Here is a 25859-nt window from a genome sequence, read left to right on the forward strand (position 1 = left end):
CTAGTAATGACTAAATGGTGCTGTCTCCTTCAACTCATGGTACCCATGGTGGTTTGGCTCTGTGAAGAGACAAAGAGGGCAGTTAGGGCTGGGAAGTACCACAAATCTATCTCTTCCACATTTTGCCAGTGATTATTAAAAAGACTCTTTTAGAAATATAGGCGACTCAGTTTGATTTGAAAAAAGGAGAGGGGATAAAAAAAAGCAAAGGGAGTTATGATGAATAAAGAAGATGTAAGAGAGCATTTGTACTTGGATTCTATGGAGTACATGTTTCTCAAACAGTGTCCTTGGCTCCACTTGGAAGTGGAATTATTCAGTTCAGTTAAACCACTTGCTATTCATAACCTGTAGTCTGTAAGTCACTTAATAATTTTTTGTACATCCCAAATAATGAAGACAAAAATAGCTGCTAGGAGAATACGTTTGAGTGTGTAGATAAGTGTTACGGTACCCAGAGTCATATCCTGCTCCACTAGAGGCCTCTTCTCGTTGCAGTTTACCACTCTCCCCTGCGCTGCTCCCAGAACAGTCATGATATCCACCAAGTTGAGCTTCCCTTCCTCCTTGGCCTCCTCCACCTCCTCTGCCAGCTCCATCGCGGCCTCTTCGCGCTCCTCCTTCTCCTCTTGGCTCAGCATCGCGTTTAAGCCTTGACCCGCATTGGCGTTGCCGACCTGCGGCGGCGCCAGTGAACACAACGCCCTCACTTGTCCGTAGGACTTCACGTGCGTCACGTTGGCGCGCAAAAACAGCAGGAGGACGTTGAGGTCGTTCAGCGGGCAGCCGAGCCGGCGGCGCTTGGTGAGGTCCAGAGCTGGAAGGACCTCATAAACTGTGATGAAGGTGGTGTCCCAAACAAAGAGCCGGATCAGGCTGAAGAGAACAATGGGAGCCAGTAGGATGTAGATGGCACCGTTTGCCACACTGATCACCTGAAACACCAACTGGCCGATCATTTTGCACTGAACCAGCTCAGGAATCCAGTTCTGGTCTCGCAGCATGCCCGTGCGGACGAAGCAGCTGAACTCATCCTGCACGAAGGCCGAGAGGTGGAAGTAGGCCAGGTAGAGGCATGCAGCCGTCATGAAGGTAAGAAGGAGGAAGCCCCGCAAGAACAGCATGCTGACAAGGAAGTAGGAGTTCTGCTTGCACTGCATGTATCTCTCCAGCAGAGGGTATTCAAAGTAGCGCTTCTTCTTGGCCCTGCAATCAGACATGGACAGGAAACTGAGCAACATGTTCCTCCTTCATGTTCATAAAAGCTACAACATATTTTCAGATGACAGCCTCCCAACCAAACACAACAATCCTCTGTTCACAGTCTATGGTTTTAAATCACCCACTTTCTCCATGGGAATTAGCAAACGTGGCGTGTTCACGTTTGAATGGGACCAGGTTATTCGAGACAATCATAAAAAACTGTTCAATACGTAGCAGTTTAATTGGAAGCGATTCACAGAAACGGGCAAATTAATATTCGTACCGCAAGCCAACTGTCACACAGGCCTCTTACCTCTGCAGCTCAGCCTGAAACGTGAGGGGGTTCTGGGTGTTCTGCCGCATGTCCAAAATGTTCTGGGCCAGCCGGATCGAGCGGTTGTATGACTTGTCGAGTTCATCAATTACGAAGAGCAGGTCTGAGCCCAGTGTGGGCATGACGAGCTGGCGCCAAATCAGAGCTGGCAGGTACATCAGCACTGCCATGGCCAGAAGAGAGTAAGGGAACATCTGGTAGCACAATAAGGGGAAAGGGTGATGGAGAGGAGATGTAATTGGAGAGAACAAAAACACAAAGGAGTGGAGAAGCAACAAATCAGATCCTCTACTTCTTATTGAATGAAGTCTCTAAAAACGACAGGGATGGAAATATTTCACGATTCATCTGGAGCCAGTAAATCTTTGGGCATAACACGTTTTAAAAAAGGCACGATCAAAAGCGCTCCGCTTACTTTGTGAACCCAGAGAGAGCGCTCCTCGAAGTTCCCTGCGCTGTCGAACTCATGATGCATGAGAGAGTCCCAGCAGTATGTGTCTACATAGCTGGCTTGCTTGATGGTGAAGTTGCTGGGAGGGAAACAGCTGATCTGAGGCCCTGCAGAGTAAAGCAAATATTGATCTGTTACACCGTCTGCTCATTATTGGCAACCCGGGATCTGCAGCCGATCTGATCCCACTTCATTAAATTGCCTAAAAGAAATCTTTAAGCACTTGGGTTTCCGTAGCTGTGAGGACACTCACTTACCCCCTCTCAACCATCTAAAATTAAGATCCCAAACTCTTAAATAGCCCTCAGATTTTATGAAGACAAAACCAGAATATCCCTACAGCCCCAAAATGTCCTCATAACCTTAATTTGAAGGCAGAAATTTCCTTCAAAACCACAGAAAATAACATACATACACATACGCAATCGGACAATTGCATATGCGCTGCTACTGTACGTGCCGCCCTTTTCTCCTCTCAGCGCTACAGACTTTCACTGTTGAAATCATGTGTTTCCAAATGGCAGCCTGGCATTTGAAAAAAACCAAAAAAAAAACCCGGGTGACACCCAAATTGGGCCCCTGCACCATATATTTAGTTCACCTTGATATTACCACATAGTGTGACCACTTGAATCCTGTGCTCCGCACCCATCTGTCATTTCCCAAGGGTTCTCCACCCTAAAACACAGAGGAACAGGCCAAGGGTGTGCCCCACCTACTGCTCAGCCTCAAACAGAAACATGGAGCTTCTTTTTTGTGCCGTCCACATCTGCAGAAACATGCTGCCACTAATTTACTGTCGGTGTTAAATGTTTATAGTGCACTTTATTATAGCCAACCGTTACATGGTCCATATGTGTGTATTTGTTGGTCACTCTTAACCCCAACATCTTAAATATGACGAGAAACATATCTATCAAGCAAATTACACACCACAGTTTGAGATGTAGAAGCCTATGTGTTATTAATATATACAGTATTATGGAGATAATGGTGCAAAGCCTGATGGGAAAACACCAGCTTTTCTTTGACATACGGTGCATTTTTATGCCTAATTAAGCTTAAAGGTAGGGTGGGAGATTATTTTCTGGAGCATTTTTTTTTTTTTAAATTGCTTAAAATCCTCTTCACACCCCAATTATAACCAATTAATTAGTGCATCGTCACAGAAATGAAAAAAAAAGGCCTGTGAAAACACCATCCAATCATAATGATTGGATGGTCTTAATTAAAGGTGCATTATGTAATAAAGCAACTGGTCATAAAATCCTCCTAATATGTCACAGAGACTCAGGAATAATGTTCATATAACAAACTGAACTCACCAACAACAACAATTCAGCCAAAATATTTGCATAAAAAAAAATATTTTGCAGACTGCAAATCATGTTTATGTTTTGAAATCATGTTTTGGCATGTGGCGCAACCTACCGCCGTCTACCAATCATTGCAGTCAGTAGAGACTCAGCTGCCGAGCAACCACGGGTTGCCAGTTACGTCAGAAAACAAAACCTAAAAGACCTCTGTATTTTGAATTTGAATGTAGTAACCGTTTTTGGCCACATTCTTACATGTGGCACCTTTAACTGCTATCTGTGCATACACCTCTTCGTGCACACGTAGAAGACAACGCCAACGTTATAGCAGAAAAGGTGCCAACAACATGTCTGAAGATGGTTCTTGGGAGATCTACTGCCAAGAAAAAGGCTGATGCAGAGCGATCCAGTACCAGAGTGAACATCTGCGCTGCGTTTGAACGGTAGCGACAGTAAAGGCTGCAAAGTGATGCCATGGTGGCGATCTCTTGAGAGTATTTTTCAGCATCTCAGTGTCATTAGAACAAGTATCCAAGAAAGTAAGTGTCACTGAAAAGTCCCAAAAGTTACAGATGCTGCGTAGTGCTCCTCAATCCAAAAATGCAGCTTTGCTCTAACTGTTTTTCCCAGATCTCCAACCCTAAATTCATAGCCAGGAAATAGCTCATTTTGGTCGTGGCAGCACCACCATATGACTGAGTCAAACACACTGAAATCCCACATCCAAGACAATCACTGACAACAAATAGTCATGGTTCATGATCCTCTGCTGAAACAGTTTCGGGGTGAAAACTATTTTGTGAAGACGTCTGTTATCTGACCTCTTAGTTGTCAGAGACTCGCGAACCATTAAAGGCCTCATGCTGGTGAAAAGAATGGCCTTGAGCTTTTTCGTTCTTCTCAACACTTTGATCTTCCCTTTTTGCTGTGCACCACAATAACAGGAGCTACACTTGCTGAGCTTCATATTATGATGGGTGCTGGAGTGATAATAATAACTGACAGCACTCTGTGTTCTCATGCAGCTCTAACTATGGAAATCTATTTTTCCCAGTTTGCTTGTGCGAGCATGTGTAGGCGAATGTGTTAACAAGTCATCCCTATATTAAAAACACACACACACACGCATACATTTCATTAAATCGTGTGAAACATTCTCCCTCTCAGTGGCCAACCCCTGTGAGCGATTTGGCAAAGCGAGAGTGGGGGCCTAATATTTGTGCCGCTGCTTCTTGTCTCCTGCTCTCACTCTCTAGTCAACACTGGCAGATCATCTTCTCATTTGTGCTTTGCACAAAAAAAAAAAAAAAAAAAATTCTTGGCTGAGAGTCCAGGTGCGAGGAAACCAGACTCCAGACAGCAGCGCAATCAAGCTCTGTTGTGCATCCGACGGCCCCAGCAGCAGACACGAAGCCAAGTTCCATCAGTCGAGCTGCGTATCCCAGCACCATGTCATGTTTGACGCCCCCCCCATCCCCCTTCTGGTTAATCAACATATCCTCTCATTTGACTGAAATAGAGGGGAGCCGCCACGGAAAAGAACTTCTCTTTGTAATTACAGCATGCCAGCGTTAGTGAACGCTGCTCTCAATCATCCCCCCCGTAGCAATTAGCATCAGGAGCATGAGGCTGATTGCAGACCAGCTCTGGAGGGATGACATGCAGTTTAAAGTCAAAGGAGTCGGCCCTCTTTAGCATTCGACTTCTGCTACTGACTCCTTTTGGTTGTCGGTTGCACTTTTTTTTCACCCTTTATTTGAATCAGCAATCTGGAGGACGGCTTGTTACTGAAAGACAGCAGAGCTGTGCCTGTCATGGCTGACTTTGGAGCGAGAGTTGCTCTGCTTGGACATCGTGATGTTGGAGCACAAAGGTATCAGCGTAATTTGATCGACTAGCGTCAGTGCATGTTTTTGATTTGGCTCCAGAGTTGAACATTTCCTGGTGCACGGAGAAGCAACAGACCTTCAATGCAGTTCAGAAACGCCCCATTCGCAGTGAATGAACAGGGTTTCCAGCAGTCATTAACTTTGTCTCTCCATATCATTATCATCATGAAACCCCTTGCAAGAAAAGCTGATAGTTTTGCCTGGTTTAGTCTGAACCAGCTTATATTGTCAGGGGACTCATGCAACACCAGGATTTTCTTCCTTCCTTACATTTAAGCCACAATAATCTCTTTTTATTATCGTTGCAGATCTAGGATCATTGTGGATCATTGATTGCAGTGCTTGTGGATTATATTAATAAGAATAGTATTTAGATATACAGTACAAAGTGCCTGTCTCCAGTTTTCTTGCCCAAGGACAATAGGCGAGCCGGGAATCGAACCCATAACCGTCACATTGAAAGACAACTCGCTCTACCACTGAGCCCCTGCCTGTCTTCCATGATCCCAATCACACTTATTCTGAAGTCATTTTAATACTTCCAAATTGTTATATTGCTATATATCATGATATTGCATGTAAGTATTACTATTATTAAAGGTGCATTATGTAATAAATCTAAAGCAATTGGCTGTAAAAATCCTCCTAATATGTCACAGAGACTGAGGAATAATGTTCATATAACAAACTGAACTCACCAACAACAACAGTACAGACAAAATATTTGCATTAAAATTTTGCAGACTGCAAATCATGTTTATGTTTTGAAATCATGTTTTGGCATGTGGCGCCACCTACCGCTGTCTACCAGAGTCTCAGCTGCTGAGCAACCACGGGTTGCCAGTTACGTCAGAAAATGAAACCTAAAAGACTTCGGTATTTTGAATTTGAATGTTGTAACTGTTTTTGGCCACATTCTTACATACGGCACCTTTAATAGTAGTAGTAGAAGTAGAAGCTTTTTTTGGTTTCCCTTCAGCATTTCTGCAGCACAGTTTTTTTTGTTTATTTTCCAGAACAAGAGAGCTTTGATTTTGTCTCAACCTCTGAGTCCATTTTAAAATCAGCCACCGTGGATGAAAGCATTGACACGTGTTTGCATATCTGCGCGTTTGTTGTTTAAATCTCTCCTCGTCGCGAGCTGAACTCAAATGAATAGCGAGTAATTCAAGGACACGAAAGGAGCGCAAACAAGCCGTCGAATACGTGGAGGATAATTATGGACAAAAGCGGAGGATAAAACAAATGCACTCCACTGTGTGTGTTTTTTTTGTTTTTGAAGGATAAAGGCAGAGAGAGAGAGTTGCTCACCCAACGAGATCTCACGGGCAAACGCCATGGACACCAGCAACAGTGGAAGGCCGACAGAGACATATTTGATGACCTTGTCCAGAGGAAGCTCCAGCTCCAGGTGGCTCATCCGGTTTATCACAGGGCTGTCCTGGAGCAGGGCATCAGATAGCATGGCCTTGGCCGCCGCCCGGGCAATGGACATTTTGAAAACCTGCCCAGTGATAAGCATTTTGACAACTGACAATTAATCGAAAACCAATAAATAAAACCTTGACACTCCAAATCTCCATTTACCTTAAGTCTTCCAGCTTCTACTGATGAAATATGTTTCAGATCCAAGGAGTTCCAGTAAAGGACTGCGTGGTGTTGGAAAGCTCTTTATGTATTCAGGGAGGGCCTCTGTAAATGAGAGGTTGGATCTGGGCTGGACCGGGCCGAGCCAGGTCTCGCTGTAATTACAGAGAAGACATCTGGGACCATGTAGGCGCCCAGATGGCACTGGCTGCAGCAGACCTCCAGCGCTCAACCCTAGGCCATGCAGTTGTGTGTGTGTGTGTGTGTACATGTGTGTGTTTCTCTGGTGTATCTACACTGTGAGGCTCGTCGGTCGTGGCCCACTTCAAACAAACGACCAATGCCAGTGGCTTTTTTAGCCTCTGTTATTGCAAAGCTATTTTTTAACTTCACTGCTGAACAGCGTACTGCTCAACATGCTTAGTAGTGACATACAAGCCCTGAATGGCAAAAAAAGTGGTGAATCTAGAAATATTATGTTTGGTATTTAAAGGTGCCATATGTAAGAATGTGGCCAAAAAACGGTTACTACATTCAAATTCAAAATACCTTTTTAGTCTTTTAGGTTTCGTTTTCTGACGTAACTGGCAACCCGTGGTTGCTCGGGCAGCTGAGACTCTACTCACTGCAATGTCGGTAGACGGCAGTAGGTGGCGCCACATGCCAAAACATGATTTCAAAACATAAACATGATTTGCAGTCTGCAAAATATTTTTTTTAATGCAAATATTTTGTCTGTACTGTTGTTGTTGGTGAGTTCAGTTTGTTATATGAACATTATTCCTGAGTCTCTGTGACATATTAGGAGGGTTTTTTATGACCAGTTGCTTTAGATTTATTACATAATGCACCTTTAAAGCATTACGAAGAGCTAAACACTATGTCATCAAGTTTATCGGTGTTAGAGATCACATAAAACAAAAGTTGCATCAGGAAAATGAAAGTTAATCTCTAAAAAAACATGTATCATCAATGTATAGGCCCCAAAAGCAGACAAGAACATGGATAAATGAAGGCAGAAACCAGGGTTTCAACCAGAGCTGAGTGAAACACACAAAGACAGAAAGGGTCAGAGGAGGAGGAAACACATGGGTCAAGACGGGAAAAGACACAGAGTCACAGATACAGACTGGAGTCACAGCTAAAGCCGTGACATTTTAACCGCGACTGCGTTCACCAGCCTCAGCCGCATAATTTAAGTTGCCTTAAACGAGTCAAACCATTGCTTTTACAGGCAGCCACACTACACTTCGATGTACTGCACAGTGCAACAATTGCTAAACAACTGAAAATGAACGCTTGCATTTGGGGGCAATGCACACAGGTTGGACAGTTATTCGATAAACGGACACTCATTGCATTCCTAGACAGATGTTCTGACACCAAAACACCAAGCTTCTTCACAGATTTACTGCATTTGTCTATCCTTGCATTCTATCATTTTTGTGCTCATTGGACCTTGAACTCCTTGCTGGCCTGAGGTGAACTAAATATACAGCAAAAAAAAAAAAAAAAAAAACAACCCCAAAAAACACCACAACATTGGTGAATGATTCATGAGCAGTCCTCCTGCTGTAGCCGGTGCCATCCCATGATAAATTAGAAACCCCTGCCTTAGCTAATGCATGGAATAGATTATCATATTTACATTTCATCCCTCCACCTCTCCAGCTGCTGTTGCTCAGGTGAGCCCACTGACTGCTCAGCCCATCTGACCTGCTCTGCTGTCCAGTGTGGAATAATTACAGAGGATTCTGAGGCCAACAGACTTTTTTTTCCCTTCTTTTTTCCTCCCACCATTTTAGCAGCGCTTCCTTTAGTTGTTGCCTTAACTCTATTATGTCTTATTTTGAAGCCCCACACAGCCATTGTGTTTCAAACCCTTCCTTCGACCACAGACAGAAAAGTCGCAGACCTGCAGTAGAACACATATTTAAAACATTTGACTGGGGCGCAATTATGCGAAGGCGCTCGAGAGCCGCGTCGAAACATTACAATACAACCCACAGCAGTAATTAATATTCACATTTAAATAGAGGCAACCTTTTGGGTGCTTTTGTGGCGGCATAGGCTGGACAGAACATGCGGTGGAGCGTTGGGGTGGGCGAGTTGTAATCACAGGATAGAGTAAGTGATAAAAAGTGGGCGGGACGCGACACATGAGACAGGAAAATGTGGGACGACAGACCGATGTTTAGACTCCTGACTGTGTAATCTGGAAATACTGTGCTGTATGTTTGAATAAAGCAGGACCTGAGCGGTTTTACACGTACACACACTCTCTTTGAACATACAGAATAAAATATAAACAGTCAAATTAAAAGAAAATGCACTAAAGGATTAATCCAAACCCAAACCAAACCCCATGGAAAGGCCCTATATCATTTCATTGGATTTTACAATTGCGGGATTATACTAGGGATGCACAAGATTATCGGCACGATATCGGTATCAGCAGATATTGGCTTTAAGCCCTTTCTCCTCACACCTTTTTCCAGTATGAATGCAGCCGAGGTGGCGTACGTATCCTGGCTTTATACCGAGGATCGCATTTGGAAGCACTTTGTCACCATCTAGCGGTCAGAGTGGATGAACGAATATATGTTCGCTGCCATGTTGTCGGGAAATTCTCCAAATTTGGCGTAGATTGTGCTAAGAAAAAAAAATACATACAATGTTATATTGCGGATACGGGTATCGGTTACCGGCCCAAGCACTCGGGAAATATCTGATATCGGCAAAAAGTCCAATATCGTGCAGCCCTTGTTCAAACACCACTCAAAAACATAATAATAGCAGTAGTAAAACATTATAATTTTTGCACATTATCTTTGTATTCTCATATTAATTCGTATGAATACGAGTTATACGAGTTCTTTTACACATGCATTGTTCCAGTTGTGTTTAAACCCTAATCTAACCCCAAATAAAAGAACTTTGAACTGTGAGGACCTGCTTAAATGAACACACACATACAATCTAGTCTATAGTTTCAGTTTGTGACATCACCGAATCCAACGCAGTACCTTTACATGTTTAATTATTAAAATTGGTCTATTGAAACACAATAGATTATGACAACAAAGTGTACAAATGAAATAGAAATCATCTCCTATTTTCTGCCACTTGTTCTGGAAGATCCATTAAAAAAAATAAAGGGAGAGAGAGAGAGAGAGAGAGCAAACGGGGAAAAGAACATCAATGAGCAACATACTTCACAATGAACAATCAGAACATTCAATATAACATGTTTCTGTTTTTTCTCGACATCTTCACATTAGAAATGAGTTACTCCATTCGCGTGTGTGTTTTAGTACAAAGCGGAAATAGTTTTCACAGTTCAAAAATCCTTCACGTAAAATTGAAAGAGAGTGTCTTTTTTTTATTTCTCTTTTTCGTCCTCCTTCCATTAAAAAACAGTCTGTCAGTAAATGACACGTCAGGGTTTTTTCCAAAGTCATTGGCCAATGTTTTTTGGGGGGGATTTTTCTTGATGCTGAGATGTGGAGGGGGAGGGGAGGGAGGCGTATGTGGGGCGACTGGCGAGGCTCGTCATGCTCTTATTTTGCGACAGAATTGGCCGGGGGTCACAAAAAAAAAACACACACACGCACAAAAAGAACAACACAAGCGCTTCTGACAGCTGATGGTCGAAGTTGAGTGTTTGTGCAGCCACCGTGCAGCGACTCCAACAGCCTCGCTGCCAAAAAAAAAACTACAGTGAAGCAACCGTCATTGTCATGTTGTTCCTTTTCGGTCACGCCGGAAAAAAACAAAACAAAACAAACAAACAAAGAAAAAAAAACAGAATAAATATGCAAACCTTCATTATCAGAATGCTAACATATGGAAAAATCCAATATACATACTATAATGTGCAGTCAGAATACACCGGTTAACTACGTGTTTGTTTCTTTTTCGTTGTTTTTTTTGTTAGGAGGAGAAACAAAAATGTATTTCTAAAAAAATCATGCCTGAAAACTTTTATCAACGCGTTTCCCTCACGAGAGAGAGACGAAGAAACACGTCGTATGAGTGTTATTTAACCTGAGAAACTATGAGTCAGTTCGAAGGTGCAAATGATCCCAAACACACAGTCACTTGTGCGAATGCATGCACAGCTTTTATGCTTTCTGTGTATGAGTGCCGTGTTTATTTTTGAAAGTGAAATGACAGCTCACATTTTGAAGAATTATGCAGTTTTAAAACAAGTTAAAATGTAGAATTCTGACCGTATAACGAAAATTGTACCATCCACACTTTACTGTGGATTAGAGATGGAATTTAATAAAGTTTAATGGCCCGTGACATTGTGTGCAACACGTTGTATGTCAAGCGAGGAGGTCTCAAAGGTGTTGAGCACAAAATATATTGTGAAAGTTCAGTTTTTTGGTTCATATTTTTTCAATAGTAAGTTAAGACAAAGCAAATACCAGGAAAAACTCAAATCTGCCGTTTCAAATCACTGCAAAACGACAAAACTGTGTAATGAAGAAGAAAACGGACACCAACGGTGGATTGTGGAGGCAGCGGAACTAAGAAAACGTGCTCACGGGACTGTGAATCTAGTGGAAGTTAACAAAGGTCAAAGAAAACTTACGATTATCTAAAAAATGAACCAAAAAAACTAAGGCAAACACAAAAACCTAATACATCAGCTACGTCAGATGAGGATGTCAGGGTAACCAAGTCAGAAAAAGCGTCAACTGTCATTTTATTTATCAACACACTCCTTCTGAGCCATGTGAAACCATTCATTATTAATAAGCCACTGTAAAACCATGTATGAGCCTATAATACGGTGAATTAAGCAGGTTTTAACGTATGAAATTTTGATTGTTTCGCGTGTGTCTCATTGACACTTCTAAAGTGTCGTAGTTCTCAAGTATGTGACAGGAAGGTGGAAGGGGTTGTGTTAACCCGATGATGTGGTGTGTGTGTGTGTTTTTATGGTGATTGACTTACACTAACAAGATACTTTTTTGTGTGCCTAAAACTCACAACAATTCAGTCAGGACGACCCTTTGTGGAAAATAGGATTTTATAGATTCGATTATTGCAATTAGCACAGCTCTGTCCTGGCACATCCACGAGCAAGAAAGACTCAAGGTTTCGGGAAATCAACACCTCGCAACCCATCCTGGGGCTTTCACAGAAAAGTGAGGCGAGGAGCTGGAGACGGCGCGGAACAGAGCGGGCGTCACTGACATTAATTTGGATCAGATATAGCAGCAGCGAAAGCAGGCGCTGCGGCGGAGGTGGGCTCGCGGCGTGCCTCACTGTGATGGCAGGAGTCGGCAGGTGTGACAATATAAGTTTTGCCAATCGATGCAAGATACAAGAAGTTTATTGTCATATGCACAGTTAAAAAAAAAACAGTCCATCTATTCAAACATATTTAAATTGAGTATATATGTAGCATCATATGCATACAATATTACCGATGTTGGACTGAGCTTGACTTTGTGACCTGGCTGAGCTAACGCAGCCGACGCCGAAACCACGTTTAAAATAATCAGGAAAATGGTTAACCGAAAAAAAAAAAAGCATCACATCACTTTGTTAACATTGATATGAAGGTTTTTGTAGTGGATCGATTACTTCATTTTGGTTCAGAAACACAAGATGAGTAAGAAACAATGGCAACATGTGATCCTGGCAACTGGGCTGGCTGTAAAATACCACGCAAACATTTCTGGCACTCAATGCATGAAAAAAAAAAAACAGCACATTGTTTAACTAATATTCATTCTCTATATTCATGATCATTGTGTCTTGTGTTTTTACGCTCTGCAGAAGAGTCATAGTTCGCCCTTGAATGCTTAAATGAATCATGTATCATTAGAGTCTTCCTAGATTGAGACAACGGTGGCCAAAGTACGCACTCCCCTCCCCGTTTAGATCCCTCTACTCCAGTTCCTCACTGTGCTCCATGCTCAGCTCCCTCCTCGCGCGTCCCCCGCCGGACATTTGCCTCCCTCGGTCGTCTTCCTCCTCCCCGTCCTCCTCCTCGTCGTCCTCCTCCATTCCCTCTTCCTCCTCCTCCTCCTCCTCTTCCTCGTCGTCCTCCTCGGTGCCGTCCATGGAGTCGTCGGCTCCCAGCATGGCTTGCTGCATGGCCAGAGTGGCCGAGTCTGAGGACAGGGACTGAAGGCTGTCCATACTCAGTGGGTCTGAGGGAGGGAAGAAAGACACACAAAAAGGGGTGAATACGCAAAATAGAACCGTTTAAATTCAACTGAGGTAGATATTAAATGTTCATGAAAGTTAACAGCATGGCCAACAGCTAAAGTACAGATTACAGACTATATCACACCCAGCAACTGGAAGCTATATTTTTCTCTGGGCCTTGACATAAAAAAAAGGAATTCTGTTGCTATGGGTGATGCTGTTTAGCACAGTTTCTTTGATTCACACTCAACAGAGTTGAATTTCACAGAGTTTTCAACACATGCACAGATAAAGCTCAGGATTCCTGCAGGACAAAAGTGTTTTTCTGTTTCTTCTACAATCTCATACTCTCTGTTCTTCACATCCTCTCCCATAAAATATCTGGGAAGTGACAGCAGTGCCACCTAGTGACGAAAGACAAAACTGCGCTCATGTGTTGAAATGACATGAAATAAAACCTCTGTTTTATTCAGTTGTGTTTGTTTATTGCAGAGTTGTCATACTGTCAGAGTTGCCTGTTTGAGATCTGTGCGTCTGTAGAACCCCCGCCACGATGGAGTCCGGCCAGAAGCGCTGCGTGGGACGGTGCTGGGACTTCATCTTCTTGGCTTTGGGAGACGGGTCCGGGTTACTGGCGTCCAGCATCGGCTGGAGGATACGCCGGCGAGCGTTGATGAACCTAGATTGTGGATACAGACGGTCAAAGATGATCATTTACTGTGAAAGGCTGTGGAGGTAAATGAAGGTTGAGTGAGTATCTATCTATCTATCTATCTATCTATCTATCTATCTATCTATCTATCTATCTATCTATCTATCTATCTATCTATCTATCTATCTATCATTTCTCCAGTGTACTAGAGGCATATGGCCATGAGATGGCGCCACATTACAAGCAAACCTGAGGCGCTCCAGTTTATTAAGGCTCAATCTCAGTGAAGCCTCCCCTCACATTTCCACTGCAGTAACATGAAGTGTTGCCCACAAGGGGCGGCTATTATAGCTATGGCGATGCTGTATCAGCATCTTACCAGTTGTTCACTTGTAAAAGGGTTAGATTCGTCTGTGCAGCGATCTGTCTCTTCTCGTCTTCTGTCGGGTACGGGTGCTGGAAGAAGGGAGTGGGGAGAAGAAAAAAAGACGGCAACGTTCAGTGTTTTCACTCGCACGTAAAAAACACACATGCATATATGCACGTTTATATATGTAGGGCTGGGCAAGACATCATCAAAATTAAGTTTCCAATCAGTTCATATGGATAATTATCTAGATATATTACAGTCAGATCATTAAAGAGTGAAGTTTTTGCTCCTTGGTGAAAGTTGTGGTTTTTAAACTAAGCAGAAAACAACATTAGACAAACATTTCACACACACACACCTCAACTGCAAGAACATGATATAGAACCTTCTGCTTTATCGATAGTGAGGAAACTCCTAAATCTATTGCCCAGCCCTACTTACACGCACGCACACATGCACCCACTCCATCTCACCATGAGATGCTGAAAGAGCCAGGAGCGCATGATGTTGGTGGCATGTTTGGGCAGGACCCCCCTCTTATTTTTGGACTTCTTGTCTTCACTGTCCAACAGAGATGCCAGGTCCAGGTTTACCTTCACAACAGACACCAAGAGTGGAGGCAGAAAAAAAGCAAAAGCAATGAAAAAAAAAAAAATCAAAGCGAAAAAAAAAAAAAAAGGAGAAAGACGCTGCTTAGTTATTGTTGCCACAGAAACAAAGCGAGACTACCAATTACCTATCGTCTTGTCAGTGGCAAGGGCAGAAACACCTCCTCAAGTGTCACCATGGTAACTGAGTTTGAGTAATGATACTTAAAATATGAAGGAAGAGAAAAAAAAAAGCAGCACCCTTGACTGTGGGTGGGAACACAAGAGGGTCAGCGGTTTGTTTGGTGCTTCACTGAGTTTAAAGACTGGTGGGTGAGGGAAGCCTTAAGGGCAAAAGTTTGGTGGTGGATAAGTGAGGAGCGAGTGCAAAGTGTTTGTTTTTGCTTTGTGTCGACCTGAGCAAGTCTTTAAAGGGTTTAGTGAGAGTGCGGCTGATGGAGGATGAGACGATCTTTGAGTTTTGACAGTAATGTGTGTGTGTGTATCTTTGTGAAGTCCCCAAAAAAAGTAAAGCCCTATATCTTTTTGGGGACATTTTTTCTGGGCTCCGTGACTTTAAAGGGCTTTTTAAGGGTTAATGCCTGGTTTTAGGGTTAGGGTTGAGTTAAGGTTAGTCACTTAGTTGTGTTGGTTAACAGAGCATTTTCCCCCTTACTATGTTAAAATGTACAGTATATAGGCTATAAGAATGTGCAATATAGAGTGTCTTATATCAATTTTTCTGAAAAAAACTTAATTTTCACCAACAATATAAACACAACTGAACAAAAAATACTCAACATTTTTAAAGTCGGACTGAATTTGTGAAATTTGAATATAAGTCACAGTTCAAAGTTCACTTGGTTTGTTTTTTTATCAACAAAAAGAACAGAAAAACTGTCTATTTCGTGATTTCTGCACAATTATCGCTACTTTATACCACTACTGAAACTGCGACATGAAATGAATCATAACTTTGACTCAACAACAACATGCATTTTTTAAAGCTTGAATATGTGACCTATAAACACACAACCCCAGGATGTCCATATAAGGAGTTAAGGTGTATTATTCCACCTGTTAAGGGTTAAAGTCAGAGTAAGGGGGCAATGGTGTGTCCTCACTAAGGTAGAAAAAACAAGTTTGTGTGTGAGTGTGTGTCACATGACTGATAGGTATTTGCAGAGGCTTAAATACATATGAAAATGCTCCACGCGTAATCATGCCAGTATATATGTAATAACACACACACAATCCCCTCACGACTGCTCATCCACACCCACTCACATCCACAGTCACACTGGGAGCTCGACTGTTCCAGGGGGAAAGTGAGGATGAATTAATTGACGGCACAAGTGCGATTACTCGCCGGGGCTCAAGTAATGATAGGGCCACGTTCAATTCCCGGCACGCGTGTAACGCGCTCCGCCCTCGGCTGAGTCCCGACTATTCACCGAGGTCCCCTCTAAAACTGTCAGGGACAGAATTAGCCTGCCTGAAAGTGAGGCCACAACTGCGTGCGGCACACAGAGCGCTGTGACCACCTTTTATTTTTATTTATTTACGTACTGGATATGAGAAAGTGTCACGGCCGGACACACAGGGGAGGGAATAGACGAATAAAAAGTGAACTTTCAAATGTTAGTGTTGTGCCGTGTCGGACAGAAACGTGCTTTTGTGCATGAATCCCTCCCTAATTTCAAAACAAAGTCAAATAGGGAGTCAAAAAAGTTGCAAAATCGCTCTAAAGTACAACATTTTCAAATTAAAATATCAATATGTGGTCAGGACAACTAATTTATAGCGTCTTAAATGTTGCATGTTTTATATTGCATTGCTATTTTAACTTGGGGATCAATAAAATAAAAAATAAAAATCTTGTCCATTTGTACGTTCATGCACCTTCCACAAAGTTTTACTCCGCATTATTACTCAGCCCCTCAGTATTTGTACCTCTGTCCTGTCTTGTGACTGTCGCTCAATGAACCCCCGGCACCAATAATCCAGGTCGGATTCCTCGCGCTTCCGTTTTGCCGCGCGGCAAAACAAAGACATTCTGACTCTGAAAAGCTCCAGTGTCCTGTGAGCAGACCTAACAACGGCTCAAGTGGCCCAAAGTTCCCCTGCGTTTGGAGGAGGGGTTTCTGCTCTTGATCGGCTCTTTCCTGACAGATGAGGGTCTGAAAAAACGGAAAAAGTCCAGACAATAGTTCTCTCCTACATAGATATTATAGACGGGTGCTTGATTCAGAAATTGTCCCAATTTGATTTTGATTCTTCGTTTTTTTTTGTTTTTTTTAAATAAACGATTCATGAATAAAACATGGATGCATAGATTTGATTGCAGAGTGGTTTCTCGGCTTTATGTCGAAGAAAAAAAAGAAAATCACACTTAATCAAAAGCAGTTAGCGAGGGGAAAGAGACACAGCACGAGAGCCACGCTCCACTGATGTGCCGCATATTACGAGTACCTTTGCGTACGACACGTGTCTTAACAAGCTCCTTCTTCCACTCCGGGCTCTAAAATCTAAAACGTGCCCAAATATGTGCCAGTCGCAGATCTGTTGCATCTCTGGGTTAGACAAAGTAAACCAACAAACAAGATGTATCTATCTATCTTTATATACATATATATGTATATATATATGTGTATATATACATAGATATACATATACATATATATATATATATATATATATATATATATATATCTATGTATATATATGTGTATATATATTTATATACATATATGTATGTATATATATATGTATATATATATATATATATACGTATATATATACATATATATATATATGTATATATATATACATATATACATATATATATATATATATATATACGTATATATATACATATATATATATATATGTATATATATATACATATATACATATATATATATACATACATATATGTATATAAATATATATACACATATATATACATAGATATATATATATATATATACACATATATATATATACATACATATATATATATATACACATATATATATACACATAAATATATATATATATATATATATGTATATATACGGTGTATTCACTGTGACAACCTAAGTTCTTAAAGGACACATGACTAAGCATTTCTAACATCTGTGGGTGGAGCAAATTTTCAATTTCCCCTATACTGGAGGGAAAGTGACCCTCTCACCCCCCCACAGTGATAATGTCCCTGCTACAGACACATTGTAAATGTCATTTTTTTTTTACCCCCCGAGTCGATGAAGACCGTTACAACCTCCTCATTTCAATGACGCACGGTGGCCCTCAGCGACGTACAGTAGGTACTTTTGATTAGCAGCGATGGGTACGAGGCACATTTTATCTCCACAACAACCTCCACTCAAAGAGAAAAGACACTTAAGTGTATAAAAAAAAAAATGGGGGAAATACTAAAAGCAAAAAAGTGTCCTTGTGTCATAAAAAATCCAATTCCAGGCATTCATGTGGGGTTGTATGCCCTAAACCCTTTTCATAGGGAGGATATAAAACATTTGTGAGCATAATATTTCCTGTCCATAATACTTTACTCTCCTCCTCAGGAGTCAAAAAGGTTGTCGAACAATACTGTCCGACGTCTGCGCCAACTGCATCCGATTAAGTCTTCACATTTTGATCCATAAATGAAGTTAAGCGATTTAGTAAATGACATCCGTCAAACAGCCGCTTGTACATGACAGTGAGATGTAAGCGCCCCCCCAAACATAATGGGAATAAACAATTTCCATTTTGTGCCTCAGCGGGGGGTCGTGTTCAGACAGAGACAATGAAAAGGGCGCCCAGGGGCATTCCGGGAGATGGAGAGAGGCCCCGTTTAATAAGAACAAACCGAGTCAGTGGGTGGTGAGGGCACAGGGAAAGGGAATGTGTTGCGAGAAGTGTCGGCCAAAGCATCAGCAGCCCCGGCGGCGTTACCTGTGAGTTCTGAATCTGGATGGTTCCCGGCGGCAGCGCCTGCGTTAACACTTGCCCTTGTGATGTCACCATGGCAACCGGCTGGTACAGGGTCCCACCTGAAGGGATAATTTGCCATCATGAGTATCAAGTGGGTTTTTTTTTCCGGCAGCGGCTGGCAGACACATCCCCGCACAACCACCAGAGCTTTACTAACTTCCTGCCAGCCCCCTCGAATAAAAACAAGGCGAACAAGAAAGTGTATGATTAAATTCAAGGTGCATTAGTTCCCTTTAACCCGGGAAAAAAAAGAAAGAAGAAGAAGCCAGAGTGTTTTGGCTGATGGCTTAATTAAGCTTGATCAAGACACTCTTATCACAGTCTGTTTGAGCTCCGCCTGTGTAGTGATCAAAGACAGAGGCATTGATTTATTTCGCGTTAAAAGAGATTTCCGGAGGACAGGATTAACATTCCACTGTAGAGGCTTGACATTAAAAGAATCGAGCAGCCGTGTAGACTGTGACAAATACACGTGTACATTAAACATGAGTCACTACAGCTGTGACATAGGTTGACATTTAATGTCAGACGTCCATGTCAACAAATGCTAACATGGGTATTATTTAACCCTTAGAACACAGAGCATTTATGCTGCTTTTTTTCCATCACTGTGTTAAAACGTACAGTTTATGCAGAGGCTACAAGAATATGTATCTTATATCCTTTTTTTTTTTTATTAAAAAAACATACATTATTTTGACCAACTATATACACACACCTGAGCAAAAAGTGCTCAAAATCTTTAAAATCCGATTGAATTTGTGAAATGTGGAAATATGTCGCAGTTTAAAATAAAGATAAATCATATTTTTTTTACAATTATTGCAACTTTATATCACTCAACAACACATAAGAACACACAAAAAAACCACATTTTGTAAAGCCTGAACATGTGACCTTAACATCCACCAACAGGATGTCCATATTAGGAGTTGTGTATTATCATACCGTTTTGTTTTTATAAAGCTTTATTGTGAAACTGGTTTTCACAATAAATTCCAATTTTGGTCCAGCTTGGTGTGTTGGTGTTGTCTTCAAAATGTAATTTACTCCCAACTTGTGGAATTTAATGTCACTTATCTATTGGCAGCATTTATTTGGGAAAACAAAACCGGTCCCAAAATAGAACTTTGAGGGACTCCACAGGTCAGACTCCAACACTTTCTCCCTCACTTAGTTCTTGCTGTACTCATGCTGTCTCTCACTTCTGTTTTTGGCAAAGCTCCACCACCACCACTACCCCAGCCTCCATCTTTGTAGATCAGAGATCAGCAGATTTTTAAATGTTTTTCATGTCTTGCTTAAGCTGGCTCTTATACGGGGGATTTCCTGCATCGCACTCGCTGTTTGGCTGGGCGTTCTGCTTGGCAATTCCAGGGAGCATCATCTAAAGAGTGGAGCCATGGTCTGTGCCAAGTGTAACTGTATTTCCATTTCTTGCAAAAAAAGGGTTTATCGTTATGACGAGCATGTTTCTGACTGACACCTGATTCTTTTCGAAATATCGTTGTTGCTGCTGCTATGTAAAAGATGAGACATGAAATTCTGTGTCCAATGAGTGTTTTCTTATTGCCAAATTCATGATTTTGCACCAAGAACCTTGTTTTTTATGTTTTATACGAGGAAACAGTTAGCATCTCAAGCACAAAAGTGCATAACTCACATTATCGTATCATTCCATATGTTATAAGTGATAAAAACGACAATCTGAATAGGTTTCATTAGTCCAATATCCGATAAGTAAATGAACTCCATATTGGCACTTAATATAAGTAATCTATAATCTGCTACCACCTGCCATGATAATTCTATCATGTATCCAGACAAGATAAATTCCATATCCATCGACAATAGGACTATGCAGTATATTCTGTACTGATATAATACTGGAGAGAGGGAAAAGGGTGCATTGTGAAAGCAAGCAAGTGTATTAATGGAAACTTGAAAAATCATATTGTGACTTTTTAATGAGGAAGCTCCACAGACTGTAAAATGAAACTGCGCATCAGGGCAGAACAGCCTGAGCTAATACCAGTATCATGGACGTCAGACGTATCGCCGAGTTTATTTTAAAATCACTACTGCAAACTTTGAAAATCTACTTGTACTTATAAACTAACACAAGGCAATAAAGAATCTTATATGTGACTATGTCAGGTTTGAGCGTGTTCGTGTGTGTGTGTGTGTGTGTGTCATCATATGCTTACCCGAAACTACTTGAGAGTTGATGGTAGTCATGGCGACGTTGCCTTGTTGCAGACCCCCGGCGGGCACCACAATCCCTGAAGGGTTAACAGAGCTGGAGACAGAGGTCATGGATGGAGAGGAGGTCTGAATTAGTTCCTGGGGGGGGATCACAGAGAGACACTAGTGAGCAAACGTGAAGAGGGACGACTATTGTTTGTGACTGGGTGTTGGGATGTACTACTCGGATGAGGGATGTCGTAAAAGAACTGTAAAACCCTGACCTGCTGCATGCTGAGACTGGTGTGCGTCGGAGAATAGGGTCCTCCCAGGTCGTTGCGCAGAAGGTTGTCGCTGTGCATCTTGGTCTTCAGGCAGGTGATGTAGCGGTTGCAGAAATCCTTGCAGAGCTCGTTGACCTTCTCTAATTCCAGGAGGTGGATCCTCAACACCTGAATGGCCTTCACCATCTGAGGGAAGCAGACAAACCACAAAATACACAACTCAATTCTCCAATAATTATTCATTATGAAGGTGTTTCGTGGAAGAATACAGCTATTAAAACACAATTATAGGCTCTTTGCAGATTATACATGTTTTTTAGTAACAACATTGAACGTTGAAATGATATCATCGATGGATATAGATCTCAACAGCAACAGGTCATCCTCTCTCCTGGATAAATCAGCAAACCTACAGCTTCGTAAGGAACTCCCTCTATGGATTTTGGCCACTTAATTATTTATTTATTTGTCAGCCAACTATTAATCATTTAAGTTGACACATTTTTCGGTCTCAAAAACAATGCCCACGTGCAATAAAACTTAAAGTTTACGAGTTTATTTACCTTAATTTACTGCGCTCGTTACCTTTATGACCCGTCACCTGCATCTCACGGGCATTTTCAATAAATGATGACCGTGAGATGCAGCTGTTGTTTCAACTATAGAAAAGCTACTTATTTTATGCTTTCCTATGCCCCGCTACTGCCATCATGGCAGTTGTCGTGTAAAATGTTTCTTCGCAGTTACAGGAATTTGCTGTGTCACTGCAAACTATGTTCCAATACTTCCACACAGCATTCGGATCATGACACAGCATCTGGGGTCTCGGGAGGGAGAGACACACGGCCTGAGGGAAGTAAGTGCCACAGAAGTTTCCTCTGGGAGTTTTGTGGTGTGTGTGGACAGCCGTGAAGTTGCTGAAGGACAGAGGAAATATTACTCGGCTCTGACGTTTTCAAATAATAATAATGGGATGAAATAAACGCAGGGGTCAGAGAGGAGCTGCCAGAATATTAGACGAGGTAGAAGACGACGCTGACCATCAACAGACCATTTCATTGGAGTTGCGTTGCTAGGAAACAGCTTGGAGCCAGGGTTATAGTTTGGCATGCTGTAATAATAATAATAATAATAATAATAATAATAATAATAATAATAATCATATTTATACTACTAATAATAATAATAATAATGTATTTTCAAAAACCTAGATTACAGATAAAACTTGCAAACAGAACCTCAGGTAGATAGATAGATAGTACGATAGATAGTGTGATAGATAGTGCGATGGATAGTACGATAGATAGTACGATAGATAGATAGTACGATAGATAGTACGATAGGACGATAGATAGATAGATAGATAGATAGATAGATAGATAGATAGATAGATAGATAGATAGATAGATAGATAGATAGATAGATAGATAGATAGATAGATAGATAGATAGATAGATAGATAGATGGATAGATGGATAGATGGATAGATGGATAGATAGTATTTGTCTGTTTTACTGACACTTAACAGGAAGTAGGGTCTGACTGGACGACTGGAGCCCCTCTGTCAAAGTCACCTCTCAAGGTCAACTCAAGAGTCTCAAGGGTGGACAGGAGAGTGCACATCAGGCTGGAGACGTTATCAATCCGCTAATTAAACTGCGGGCGCTTAATCGAGGGACCGGTAACTTGTGCATCTTTCACAGCGAGTCAGGTCTCTTTGTATCGTCGCTGCTCTGCAGAAGAGTTAGTGCCCTCTGGGAGGGTTGCCCACGCCCAGGGCCTCGTAAAACACACAGATGCAGGCTTAATTGAGTGTTCAGCACTTGTCAGCGTGCCACCCCAAACTACTGTAACAGCAGAAGTGCACTCTATTTCTTTCTTTATTTATTTCATTTTCTTGTCTTGACTGGTTTTAGCTCCACGTCTTCCACCCAACCCTCAAAATGTCTGTCTGGGCTTCTTTTTTTGTTTGCTTATTTTAACCAGAAAAAGGCCAGAAAATGTCCTGTGAGTAAGTGATTTTGCCCATTTTTCCAAGAAGCAACTATTCTGTGAAAATACTGAACAAGCTTTTTTTGGGAGAGGATTGAAATGAACTTCAGAAACTTTTTGTGGGTGCATCTTTGGGTTTAAGTCATACTACAGCCTAGTTTACAGCTTTCTCGATGTCGAGCGATTACTCGGTGGATCGAGAAAATAATCCCCAGATTAATCGATGATGAAAATAGTCGTTAGTCGCAGCACTATATCAAACAAATCATTTCCCTATGTGTGGTGTCAGACAGTTGCCGGGCAACACAAGACCTAAACACCGCTGTGTTGAGAGAGTCATGTGGAGCTGATACACTTAATGAGCACTGTGTGAACTCAACGGCAGTGACAACCACTGTGACAATGGCTAGAGTGTAATGGGACTTTTGTTAATATGTCAGAGTTTTAACAGTTTTAAACAGCACTGTTTGCAAATCTCCATGGCGTCATTGCCAAAGGAAGAAAAACTCACCAAGTTGTCCAGCTCTGGATCCTCGCTGAAAAAGGGCTTGTGTTCTCGCTCCTGCTGGTGCACAAAGTTTTCTATGTCCACATCAAAGCTGGCAGACGTGATGCATTCAGATCCCTGCGTAGCCTGCTCACATTTCTCAAACAACAATGCCAGCAGGGGGAACAGAGGATGTCTGAGGAGAGAAGAGACAGAGAGACAGAGGGAGATTGACTTCGGTATGAAATCAATAAGCATGCATTAGATGTAAATGTTGGCACACATTAAGCAGGGACAGGAGCATCGGATTAACATTTCACTACAGTTGTGCAGTTCATTTATTTTATTCTTTTGGCACAGCAACTGAATGGTTCTCCTTCATATTAACCTCAGCTGGTGAGCTCCCACATAATAATAATAATAATAATGCATTATATTTGGAGGCGCCTTTCAAGACACTCAAGGTCGCCAGAATACCCTTGCAAAAACTTGAGATATGAGGGCCCTCCTTGATTTTGAGTGGATGACACTAAACATACTTTATAAAAGACAAAATAGGAAAGTGATGAAAAACAGAACAATTATTACAAAAACGGGGGGCTTTTATTCTGAAAATAACACTTTTAATGCTGGAGCGGAGTATATCTTCCTGTCCCACTCGTCAACCGGCAAAAATACAACACACACATGCAGTGGAACTCCAAAATTTTAGATAATTATTTTAAGGTAATTCTTAAGGGTTCATTCTTGTTGAAAACAATGTTTTTTTTACGTCCAATAATTTCCATTTGTTTCAAGTTCAAGTCAATGAGTAAACACTATTGTCTTTACCTTATCCTAACACAACCTTTACCTTATTTTAAATTTATGGCATTATTACATCTTTGCCATAGATATCTATATTAATTTGACTATGTAGGACCAGAATGATTACTCAAGTTCTTTGATTTTCTGGATTCTTTGCCCCATTTAACAAAGAAATCATTAAAAACTGAATAATTTCGGTTTGTGGATGAAACAAGACATTTGAGAACATCATCATTTTCACGTTTGGGAAACACCGATCAACATTTTCTGACATTTTATTGACTAACTAACAACTAATCAATGAATCGAGAAGATAATCTTCAATTGCAGAGCCTACTTCATGTGATTAGACACTCTTCAAGAGAAACTGACTTAGACTGAATAATATATCTTTGGTGAATCTCTGATGTGATCTTATATAAACATGTCTCTGGTACTCTCCTACCATTATCTCTGCACTACAGAGAAGAATTTCAAGCTCCAGTACGAGCTCCTCTCCTCAGGTCCCCCTGTCCTCACTGTGCTTTTAATAAGTGCGACGGCTCCATGACATTCCTCTAAAGGACATGCTGAACGTATAGGCACATGTTTCTGCAAGAGATCAGGCAAAGGGATCTTTAAGTGGATAGGACACGGTCCAGCGGCAGCGCTGAGGCTTCACAGTGTCACCTACATTGTTAACATCTGCCTTTTATAGAGAATGTCACTCACATAAGGTCCCCGCAGATACACTGTGCAATGGTCCATGTTGCACCCGCTGCGTCTGGTATATACGCCAAAATGATCAAATATTTCCACTCGAACGAAAGCCGCTGCCCTAATGACCGGGCTGACAGAACTCTATGATAAGTTGGGAAGAAGATTGACTTTCAGTGTTCTGAACCTAAACACATTTATAACCAGGGAACTGGTTTTCGTCACTGTTATTTCCAGTTAACTCCTGAAGACGACCATGGACCTGGATGATTAAGAACCTTCACAGAGGCAGTAGGAAAGAGACATTAGATTTGTAGTTTCATCCACAGGCCTTAAAAATACTTCCCTTCTCTGTCTGACTCATTTTTATACGTGAAAGACAACACTTTCTGATGAAATTAAATACTTTTTCCTATTTTTAGGGAGGAGGCAGTTGTTACCGATAATGAAGTAGCTACCTTTCCACCACAGCGAGGTGTATGCAAAGTAGGCGTAATAGAGCAGCCTATAGGAGTGTCCTTTCACTCTCTGTGCTGCCCTGTGATTGGTCAAAGCCTTTAGAGCCAGGTCAGATTTCCTTAAAGACTGGAAACGTAGCCAAAAGGAGGGCAAATGAGTCGGAATTCTACTTTAAATCATTCGTTGTGAAATTTTATAACAGAATTAATGATTAAAACCGCAAGCGCACTTTACCATTCGTTACCATAACCAAGAAGTTGCAAGTCAAAGCCAACATGTGTTTATTGCGGTAATTCATTCGCGCTGTTGCAGGAAGCCGGCGAATCAGCGTATTTGTCGCAAAAGAGGAGAGAGTGGGAATAACGCCTGTAAACAAGTTTCCATTTTTTGC

The 25859-nt window shown here is 41.5% G+C and overlaps 2 protein-coding genes across 2 annotated transcripts in view; both read right to left on the reverse strand.

Moving 5' to 3' along the window:
• On the reverse strand, nt 1–6688 carry LOC310944526 (pannexin-3-like; the record flags this gene model as incomplete). Its single annotated transcript, XM_083910327.1, has 5 exons — nt 1–59; nt 455–1206; nt 1517–1731; nt 1953–2095; nt 6505–6688. 5 exons carry the CDS (start codon nt 6686–6688, stop codon nt 1–3), a joined length of 1353 nt encoding a protein of 450 aa, XP_083766453.1.
• A 5999-nt stretch (nt 6689–12687) lies between these two features.
• LOC310939504 (homeobox protein PKNOX2-like) overlaps nt 12688–25859 on the reverse strand; it is a gene marked incomplete at its 3' end in the record, with an annotated part of 55206 nt that continues 42034 nt past the window's right edge. Inside the window, exons 5-12 of the mRNA XM_083904274.1 lie at nt 23531–23702; nt 21028–21213; nt 20767–20902; nt 18521–18618; nt 14447–14566; nt 13983–14059; nt 13455–13630; nt 12688–12953 (exon numbers count right to left, since the gene is read on the reverse strand). Coding sequence (XP_083760400.1) covers nt 12688–12953; nt 13455–13630; nt 13983–14059; nt 14447–14566; nt 18521–18618; nt 20767–20902; nt 21028–21213; nt 23531–23702 — 1231 coding nt within the window. The remainder of the gene's footprint in view (nt 12954–13454; nt 13631–13982; nt 14060–14446; nt 14567–18520; nt 18619–20766; nt 20903–21027; nt 21214–23530; nt 23703–25859) is intronic.

Source organism: Microchirus variegatus (assembly GCF_963457635.1).
Source record: "Microchirus variegatus genome assembly, chromosome: 2".
In the NCBI taxonomy this organism is placed as follows: Eukaryota; Metazoa; Chordata; class Actinopteri; order Pleuronectiformes; family Soleidae; genus Microchirus; species Microchirus variegatus.